The sequence below is a fragment of the Onychomys torridus genome, unplaced genomic scaffold (assembly GCF_903995425.1).
Source record: "Onychomys torridus unplaced genomic scaffold, mOncTor1.1, whole genome shotgun sequence".
Classification (NCBI taxonomy): domain Eukaryota; kingdom Metazoa; phylum Chordata; class Mammalia; order Rodentia; family Cricetidae; genus Onychomys; species Onychomys torridus.
In genome coordinates this window covers 32,832-43,689 of record NW_023413642.1, presented here as the reverse complement: position 1 = coordinate 43,689, position 10,858 = coordinate 32,832, and the positions used below count along the sequence as shown (strand labels likewise).

Genomic DNA, 10,858 nt, shown 5'->3' with positions numbered 1-10,858 from the left:
ATTTGCTTACAGACTGTTTGCCTTATTTATAGGAAGCCTTAGTCCTTAGGTTGTTTAGGTAGATAAGACTTACAGTGTTATTGTCACCTATGCTTGTCATCTCTATAATTATGTTAGTTAGGTTATCCAGATTTATAAACACATAGGTCAGATGGACAGGTAATCTTCAAACAGTTCATGGACCTAGAGAATATGGCATTTAAATAACTTAGAATTCTGTTGACGTGAGACATAATTGCTCCTGGCAGCACCAATTGGATCCCGAGAGAATGTTGGGCTTCTAAGACATTTCCATTTGGAAGTTTGTCTTCTTGGCACAAAATGGCCTACTGGGCAAAGAACTGCCCTTGCCTCAACTGCTGACAGTACAAATGCTGTCCTTTCTGGACAAGTGGGACACAAGGAAAGCGACCACTATACTTTGCCAAGACAGGGTAAGATGGTCTTTCAGAATTCCTGCTTCTGAAAATGGTCTGTCAGATACTCTAGGCCTGTAGCCAATTTGAATGCACCAACGATGCTGAGAAACATTAGGTGACTGTCCAGGCTGCTAGCTGTCTCTGTCTACTCTTGTCAGACTCCCGAAAGTTGCTTGCGTCCTTCTCCCATTTCTCAGGTATTATTACATTCCTTCTTAGGTCTTTGAAGAGGTTGGAGATTAGCAGTTATAGTTACAACTTATTATATATACATATATAATATCTTAGATAGAATATATTAAGTATTAGACTCAGGTTCTTTAGGATAGGACACCTTTTGGAATGATCTTTGTAACATGCCACCTAACCATGCCCTAGACTTCCCTGGATTTTACTATGTGTTTTTTGCTTGATATTGTTTGCACTTATTGTAATTCCAACTTATCTAAGTCATTATCCCTCATTACTCCTGGACAATATTTGATAACCATCTCTTTGTATATAGTCTTGTATTAGGTTAGAACTTTCTTATTTAGACAAAAGGGGGAGATGTAGTGGATAGCCATCACAGCATTGGCCTGGAATGGTAATGGTCACGCCCACAAGGCAGGGTGGAGGAGGAAGTGGAAGACCGAGGATCGAGAGGAGCTCTCTCTTGGTTCCGGGACCCTGGATGCTGGAGGTAGACCAAGCAGAGTTCTCCAGAGAACACCGCCGGACTGTGCTATACCTTTGCCAGACCCTGCAACCTACCCCTTCATTTGTAAGTTACCCCACAAAATAAACCTCCCTTTTAACTACGTGGAGTGGCCTTAATAATTTCACCAATACAATACAAACAAGCAGTAAATATGTCAACAATGTCTAGTCCATTTGACAATTTCAGAGAAAATATTCCATTATCTATCCTATTTTGGTGAGTCCAAAATGTACTTGATTCTTTTTCTATCCTAACTTGTATTATCAACAGAAAACTATACTATGATATCTTTCAAATGTATACACTTTACACCACTTAGTGAGTTTCTTTTCTGAAATTTCTTAACAAGGAAAACTGTAGCTACAACTATCTAATCTTCAACTCCCTCAGAGACCCAAGAAAGAAATAATATCACCTAGTAAAACAGGAAGTACAAATAAGTAACTTCCAAAAAAATGTGAGTTGACAGAAACAGCTAGCTGCCTGGACAGTCACCAGAGGGTTCTCTGCAACACTGGGGCATCATCTTCAGCCTATAGGCTTAGCATATCTGACAAACTCATTTGTGAAGTAGGATGTACACAAGGCCTACAGCTTGACCTCACATTTGGTGTGACTATTCCATGTACCAGATAAACTTGAATTCCACCAGTGTCCTGTTATGATTCAGGACTTTACATTCTGGAAATTGCTGGTATTTTTGGAATTTGACTGCCTATTCCTCTTGGCTTGTGGATGCCTTCATCTTGGCATCCCATTCTTCTCCACATACCATTCTTCTCAGCTTGTGGTTAGCTTCATCTCTTTTATTAAATGCCAGTCTACCATTGAGAGGTTAGACTCTGTCAGCCTAGTTACTCTTTCAAGATTAACTGTTTTAGCTACTGTTCCACTGCACACTAGAAGCCATCTGTCCATTGTCTGTTCAGCTGCCTTCTAAGAAAGGGACGTTACCTTTTCCAGATTGCAAAGCCACTTCAGCGATGATGCCATATTGTTCTGGCCTCAGAGGATACCTGTTGTTAAAGCCACAGCCACATTTGTCTTGGCAAGAATTGGTAGTCCTTTGTTTTGTGTCCTGTCTATCCATTTTGTCCTGTTTGTTAGTAGTAGTCGATGAGAGGGCATTTTGTTACCCAGTGGCTAACTTTTGCAACAATGAAAGTTAACTCCATATGGAGTTTTCTTCAATGTCCATATCCTCTCTGTAGTAGATTGGTGCTTCCATGAGCTGACATGTCTCACAGTCATAAAAAGGGAAACAATTTTAAGTTGTTAAAACATTTTAAATGCCATATTCTATAGATCTCTGAAGGGTTTGAAGATAACCTATCTATCTAAAATATATCTCTGCTTGACCTTGAAAACACATAATCTGACTACAAGTTCAATTGTAATGTCTAAGTACTAACTTACATTTCTTTATAACCTAATAGTTGGTAATAATAACATTCAACTATTAGCAAATTGCATCACATTGTTAAATGAACTGTATAAGTACAATGTCCAGAACAAGATTAGAAATATACATACAGCATGTTCTAACAATATCAATCTCAATGTAATTTGTACACAATACATAAAAATTCAATGTAAAGTATTTAAAACTAGTAGTAGTCTTTTAAAAGTAGATTCAATAATCTACCTCTTATCTATATCATATCTATATCCTCTCTTTTATTTTCAGAGTAGATTCAATAATCTATCTTCTATTCCATCATTTCTATATATCTTTTTTTTCCAAACAGGAACCTTAAATCTAATCTCCTTTCTTTAGCACTTTTCCTGACCATTAACAACAACAACAACAACAACTTGTAGCCAACCCTCTTAAACAATGAAAATTATCCCAAACCCAAAACCCACTGAAAGACCAAAAACCACCCACCCCCACCAATATCAACTATAGCAATAAAATAAGAGCTATAAAAATCATTGGTTTTAATATCCAATATCAATTCCTCAATAAAAAAGACACAGAGGCATAGAATGGATTTGAAAACAGGATTCATCCTGCTGCAGCTAAGAAACATACCTTAACATTAAGGATAGACATTACCTTGGGGTAAAGAGTTGAAAAAGATGTTACAAGCAAATGTACCTAAGAAGGAAGTGGTATATACATTTTAATATCTGACAAAAGAGACCTCAAACCAAAGCTAATCAGAAGAGATAGGGAAGGACACTGCATACTAATCAAAGGAAAAAATCTAAGATGACATTTTGATTCTTATCTTCTATGCTGAAAACACAAGGGCACTCAATTTTGTAAAATTAACACTACTACAGCTTATGTTACATATTCACTGTCATACATTGTGGTATTTTGAATGTAATTGGCCTCCATAATCTCACAGAGAGTAGCACTCCTAGGAGCTATAGTTTTGGTGGAGTGGATATGGCATTGTTGGAGGAAGTGTGTCACTGTGGGTGTGGGCTTTGAGATTCATATGCTCAGGATACTACTACCCAGTGTGTCAGTCAACTTCCTATTGCCTTCAAGATGTAAGACTTTCAGTTATTGCTGTGGATATCACTCTGTGTAAATAAAGTTCTGATTGGCCAGTGGCCAGGCAGGAAGTATAGGCGGGACAAGAGAGAAGAGAATTCTGGAAAGTAGAAGGCTGAGGAGAGATACCGCCAGCTGCCTCCATGAAAAGCAACATGTAAAGACACTGGTAAGCCATAAGCCATGTGGCAAAGTATAGACTAAAAGAAATGGGTTAATTTAAGAGAGAAGAAGTAGATAACAATCAGCCTGCCACAAGCAGCCTGCCATGGCCATACAGTTTATAAGCAATATAAGTTTCTGTGTGTTTACTTGGTTGGGTCTGAGTGACTGTGGGACTGACAGGTAAGAGAGATTTGTCCTGACTGTGGGCCAGGCAGGAAAACTCCAACTACAAATGGCATTCAACGTGTTGGCAAGAGTTTCCACCTAAAACCTGACAAAAAAAGATTCCAAAATGGAACTAAAAACAGCTTCCTAATTGTCTCTCTCAAGTTAGCGGTAGCCTGCTGGTTTGAACTACTGTGGCGGGTTCCTGGTGTGTGCTTCTGACCTATAGTGTGGCGGGAATGAGGAGTCTACAAGTGGCACTTTACTCTGCTGTGTGGTAGATTTAGCCTTTGCTAGTTTAAAAAAAGAAAAAAAGGTTTCTGGGCTATGCACTGCTTTGATAGAACTGCTTTTGATAGTTGATGGTACACATGGCTCCAGACCCAGAGCTGGCGGTAAACCATACCACCACCATGTTGGGAAGCTGAGGTGGGCGGAGCCAGCAGCCACAGTGGTGTTTCAGTTACACAGAGAATCTGGTTTGTGTTGTCTTTGGAATTTTTAACTACAGAAAAAGATTTGATCATAAAAGCTGTTGAGTTAAACAAATATGTAAATTTTAAAGGTACCCTGACTTCAAAATTTGGATATAAGGATATGTTGCTTTGGAAAAGAGTCTCTGCTTTTGTTTCCACAGAAAGCCAGAGGCTGTGGATTTGTTCCAGATTAAGATACATCAGGTTTGATCAGCCAAGACCACCTGAAAGGTCTCCGATGACACCATGGCCCAGATGATCCAACATCCAGAATGCTGTCAAGGCAACTGGCTCAGAGGTTCACCCTAATGGACTACTCCATAATCCTAAAATTTTCTTTGTGTCCCCATAAGATACAGCGACCCCCTCCAGCAGGAAGTAGTAAGAGAAACTACGCCCACATTCCCAAAATTATCAAGCTGGCTTTGGAGATGGAATTGGCTCACTCCTTCTCTAAACCCAGACATATTGCTAAAAGAAAAGGTTAAGAGATTCTTGTGTCCCAAATCAGAAGAGCCCTCAGGTGTGGGACAGAGAAAAACCAATATTTTTATTTAAAGCAGTTTGATTATAAATGAGATCTCTTTCTAAAGAAGAAAAGGGGATATGATACAGATATAATAGGATGAAAGGGTAGATTAAGGAACTTACTTCTAAAGAGCAACAACTTGTTTAAAATGTTTTATATTGGTGTAGATTTTAGTCTATTGATACAAACTTAAAGTTAATTTTGTTATACTGTGTGTATATTTCTCATCGTGTTTAAGGTATTATGTTTGTATAGCTCATTTTAAATTGAAATAGATAATTAAAAATAGATTACTAATTAGTCAGTTATGATAAGTCTTCTAGTTATACATAGACATATTTCAGATAGATAGGTAATCTTCAAATACTTCAAAGACCTACAGAATGACATTTAAAATACTTTTAAAATTTAGACTTTCTGGACAGTGAGACATGTCTGCTCCTGGCAGCACTGATTTACTTCAGAGAGGAGGATGGGCATTAAAGACACTTCATATGGAGTTTATCTTCACCTTGGCAAAAATAGCCATTTGGGCAAGAAACTGTTCTTGCCTGGACTGCTCGATCAACTGGACATGCAGGACCCATAGAAAGGTGACCACTGAACTTTGCTTGACAAAATGGTCCTTCACGTTCTTGCTTCACAGAGGAAACTGCCAGACATTCTACAGGACACTGTGAGAAGTGACTGAGAGACTCTAGCCCTGTGGGCTAAAGACAAATGCCCCAACTTTACAAAGGAACATTAGGTGACTGTCCAGACTGCCAGCTGTCTCTGTCTACCCTGCAAGACTGCCGAAAATTGCTTACATCCTTCTCCCGGTTCTCAGATTATGTTATATCCTTCTGAGGTCTTTGATGTGGTTAAAGTCTAGATAGTTATAATTTCCTCAGTTATGATAAAAGATAAGTTAGATATAAAACCTTAGACTCACAAATATAAGATAGATAGGATATCTTCTTTAATATTGTAACTGTAATTCTTGCTTGATAATTGTTTTGTTATATGTAATTGTACTACAGAAAAGTTAAAACCTTCCTTAAAAAAAAAAGAAAAGGGGAAGTGCTGTGGATATCGCTCTGTGTAAATAAAGTTCTGATTGGCCAGTGGCCAGGCAGGAAGTATAGGTGGGACAAGAGAGAAGAGAATTCTGGAAAGTAGAAGGCTGGGGAGAGACACCGCCAGCTGCCGCCATGAAAAGTAACATGTAAAAACACTGGTAAGCCACAAGCCATGTGGCAAAGTATAGACTAACAGAAATGGGTTAATTTAAGATAGAAGAAGTAGATAACAAGAAGCCTGCCATGGCCATACAGTTTCTAAACAATGTAAGTTTCTGTGTGCTTTCTTGGTTGGGTCTGAGCGACTATGGGACTGGCAGGTAAGAGAGATTTGTCCTGACTGGGCCATGCAGGAAAACTCTAACTACAAGTTATTCTTCCAGCACCATGTCTGCCTGCATGCTGCCATGCTTCCCATGATAAGGGGCTAAACCTCTGAATCTGTAAGCAAGCCCTTCAGTTAAATGTTTTCCTTATAAGAGTTGCCATGTTCATGGTGTCTCTTCACAGCAATGAGAACCAAAACTAGGACACACACCTACCATGGGGTCCCTCAATACACAACTCTCACCAAATTCCTGAACAAATAGATTAGCCTTCCCACAAACACTGAATCTAAATCACTGAGGTCAGAATGTTTAATTTCTTCTTGTATTTTACATCAAGTATTATCTGAGCTTTGGCAATTGAGAAATAAAATGTTAATGACCAGTAAGGAACATTAATTTACAAAGCTGTGAAGATTTATAGCTCCTTTTTTTTTGACAATTTGAGGACAGTTTAGGAACAAGACAGGGAAAAGGCATCCAAAACCAATGATGTCTGTCTTCATGTCCTCAAATTCTTTATGGAATATTGTTTCAGAAATTGGAATTGTTTTACAGGTAGACAGGATAACCATTGAGCAAACCATTACATCTAGATATTGAGTATTTATTGTGTTATAGGACCAAGTAGACACTGAAGAAATGTTACTGAATGAAATAATTCTCATGAAATTGTTATTTCAGTAGAAAGTACACTAGAGATGAGTCAACTTTTTAAAACTTGAACCTGGTAGAAAAGAATAAATGGAAGTGCTATGAGTGGTAAAGGTATCTGTGGTGGGGGTGGGTGTTGTTATCTTGGGTTGGGTAGCAATAAAATTCTCATAGGGCAAGTGATATTTGATCAGGAAACTAAAAAGAGACTATAGTATGGAAAGTGGGATAAAATCTGCTTAATAGAAAACAGCAAGTACACTGATCCTGATAATCTCTAGAAATAAAAAAGAAGTCAGGTTAATACAAGAAGAGAATCAGAAGATAGAGGAGTATCTGAATTCTACTTTGAATTTCTATTTTAAATTCCATTTAAAATTTGTGAATAGTAATAGCCTAATATGGCAATATTTATAAACATAATATGTGATTTATAGACAATTTGTCTTGTGAAACTTACAAGTGCCTAGCAAGACATGCCTACTATTGCTATACTGGCACAAATGTTACAGGAGTAACCAAACACTTACTGACCGGGTCTAAGGTTAGGTCTAAAAAAATGAAGCCTACAATTAACAGCAGTATCAGGGCCCCAAACTAAGCTAAACATGTCATAGGCTGTAGGGAATAACTTGCCATCATTATCCTGCTAAAAAGACACAGTATCAATCTAATGTGTAATGAGAATGCTAATAACCAAACCTGAGATAATGGTCACATTAGTCTTGCTGATTGCCATTACTATATTAAGTTTTACAAAACAACTGATTATTCTTTAAAAATGTTTGCTTATAAATTTGTCTTTTCAGAGCTCCCTTAATCTCATTGTTCCTGAGGCTGTAGATGAGGGGGTTTAACATGGGGATGACCACCATGTAGAACAAAGACACCACCTTGTTCTGGTCTCTGGAGTAGCTGGACTTGGGCATCACATAGATGAATGCAACAGTCCCATAGTAGAGAATGACTGCGGTGAGGTGGGAGGTGCAGGTGGAGAAGGCTTTCTGGCTGCCCTCAGTGGAGCGCATCTTCAGGATGGTGATGAAGATATAGAAATATGATATGGCTATAACAAACAGTGTAATTATAGTAACTGAGCCAGCAGAAAATGAGATAACAACTCCAGAGACACTGACATCAGAACAGGAGAGTTCCATCAAAGGAGCAAAATCACAGAAAAAGTAATTGATTCTATTTGGTCCACAGAAGATAAAAGAAAAGAAGGAAATGGTAAAGGAGGAAGCATTAAGAAAACCCCCTATATAAGATCCTACAACCAACTGAATACAGACTTGTGTGGACATTTTGGTTGAATAAAGCAGTGGGTTGCAGATTGCTATGAAGCGGTCATAAGCCATGGCAGCTAGAAAGAAGCATTCAACAGATCCAAAGAATGCAGCTGAGCCGAGCTGTATGCCACATCCAAGGTAAGAGATGGTATTTTGACTTACCAGGAAATTGACAAGCATATTGGGAGTGACAGAAGATGAGATGCCTATGTCAACAGAAGCTAAGTGGCTGAGAAAAAAGTACATGGGATGATGGAGCTGAGAAGAGACTCTGATGAGAAGGATGGTGCTGAGGTTCCCAGACACAGTCACCAGGTAGATACACAGGATGATGATGAAGAGGACAACTCTAAGGACTGGGTCATCTGTCAAGCCCAACAGAATGAACGCTGTCACTGCAGTGTGGTTCCCATCCTCCAGGAAAGCCATCATACAGTATAGCTGCTGCTGGAACCAGGCTGTGATGATTAATAGGTCACTTTATTTCATTTAATACAAACATGGAGAACATTACAAAATAATATATTATTCAGAACATTGGACCAACAATGGATGTTTTACTCAGGATTTTCATTGTTCATACATTTCTGTGCAGTATGTACTTCAAATAATTTAATCAGAAATTCTAGAAATGTGATACAAATAATAGATAACTTTCATTTACATTCATTCATAATAAAACATTCCTAATTTTCATTAAAGCTAAAGATTTAAAACCACAAGACAGCCTGGTGAGATGGCTTGTCAAGTAAATGTTCTTGCCACCAAGCCTGGCATCTGATGACCAGAGTTTGATTCTTGGTATTCATATGGTGGGAGGAGAGCACCAAATCCTACATGTTGTTCTTTGACATCCACACCTATGCACCTGCACTATTCCCTTCACTCAAATTGATATATATTAAATAATACATGTCTTTTGAAAATAACAAAGTATTTATTATAAGTGTAACAAAGAATTAAAATGTAAAATAAAAAAGTTATGCAATGAAGACTTAAATCATTGCTAAATTTATTGAATATTTCCTAGATCACCAGCACAGGATTTTTAAAAATTGTATACATTTCTATTTTTTCATGAAATAGCATTTAGTTTTTTGTAATTTTTATTGTACAGCAGAAAAATGTTATATATATATGGAATAAAGAATCATGGGGTTTGAGATATTGCCCCATGATTAAGTGCACTGGCTGCATATGCAGAGGACCTGGGTTTCATTCCCAGTACCCACATGTTTCCTCACAGCAGTCTGTTTTTACAGTTCTGTGTACTGAATGCCTTTTCTGGTCCTCACAGGCACCATGCATGTACACAGAGCACATACTTGCAGACAGGCAACACTCATATACACAAAGTAAAAATAAAACAAGATATGAACACCAGGGAAATTGAACTTAGTCTATTACTATTAGTAACCACACCATAAATGAATGGTGGTAATGCCATTATGAGTATACACAAATTAGGGACAGATAGAAGGATAGCATTTCAGGTTTCCTATGGTAAGTACATAGAAAGTTTCTTTGTTGGTGATATTATACACAAAGTCTGCAAAACTAAATAAAGATCACACAAATTTACAAATGAAACTTCCTGTATAAGTTCCTTAAATATTTTAAATACTTCAAAATAGATAATTGCTATTTAAAAATATAAAATATCAATTTTACCATCAAGTAAAATGTGAATAATATTTAACACACTATTATTAAATTTTTATTTAGACACATCAAATCCTTTCCCAATGTCACAGTGTTATCTCACTGGAGTGTGATGGAATGAGTTCACATGATTTTCAACAGAGGACACCGATCAATAAATATTCAAGCTAAGAAGTTAAGAGGCTTATCAAGGTTCACACAGCATGGCACCAAGTGACTCTCATCCCTCACATTCTACATTTACATCCTCATTTTTCGACAGTGATTTATGTGATGCTGGAACATTTGGACCACAACAAAGAAGGTCTACCCATGTGATATTCCCTGACAGTAAGCCACCAAAGCCTTTCAAAGCTAGAGAACATGTTAGCCTCTTGGTTGAATGCTACTTGTGTACACCTTTGAAGGTCATATTGGTTTCTGGTCTTACCAATGCACGGATAAATAAGGAATCTCTGAAAACTTATTTTATGCCTGGTGATTCTTAATAATTTATATATAGAATTATAAGGTGATTTTATTAAATGTGGTTCTTTTTCCCCCTTCTGTTACATAATTGCTTGATTTCATCTGAGTTATTTCTTCACCATGATTTATAAATATAGTACATTTCAAAGAATAAAATATCTCAATTTACCAGCAAAGTCAAAATCTTACCTCTTGGTATAAGAATTCATTTCAGAGTAAGAAATTCAATGTTATTATGAATTTATAGCTGCAAAGCTGTCTCCACTGTCATTGTTTGTCACTGGGGATAAATCCCCTTGAGGCTCTAGATTCAAGTGTGTATTCAAATCACCAAAGATCATTGCCTCATTCCCAATGAATATTGAGCAGTTCATTTCACACAAACACAATTAATTTTCAAGGAGTCTGTCAATTTCAAGTGATCTCCTGCTTTCC

The 10,858-nt window shown here is 37.5% G+C and overlaps 1 protein-coding gene across 1 annotated transcript; it reads right to left on the bottom strand.

Annotated features, from left to right (window-relative positions):
- Positions 1–7,750: 7,750 nt before the first annotated feature.
- LOC118576379 (olfactory receptor 502-like) lies at positions 7,751–8,722 on the bottom strand. The gene has a single exon (XM_036176652.1). The coding sequence runs from the start codon at positions 8,720–8,722 to the stop codon at positions 7,751–7,753; it is 972 nt and encodes a 323-aa protein (XP_036032545.1).
- Between the last annotated feature and the right edge of the window lie 2,136 nt (positions 8,723–10,858).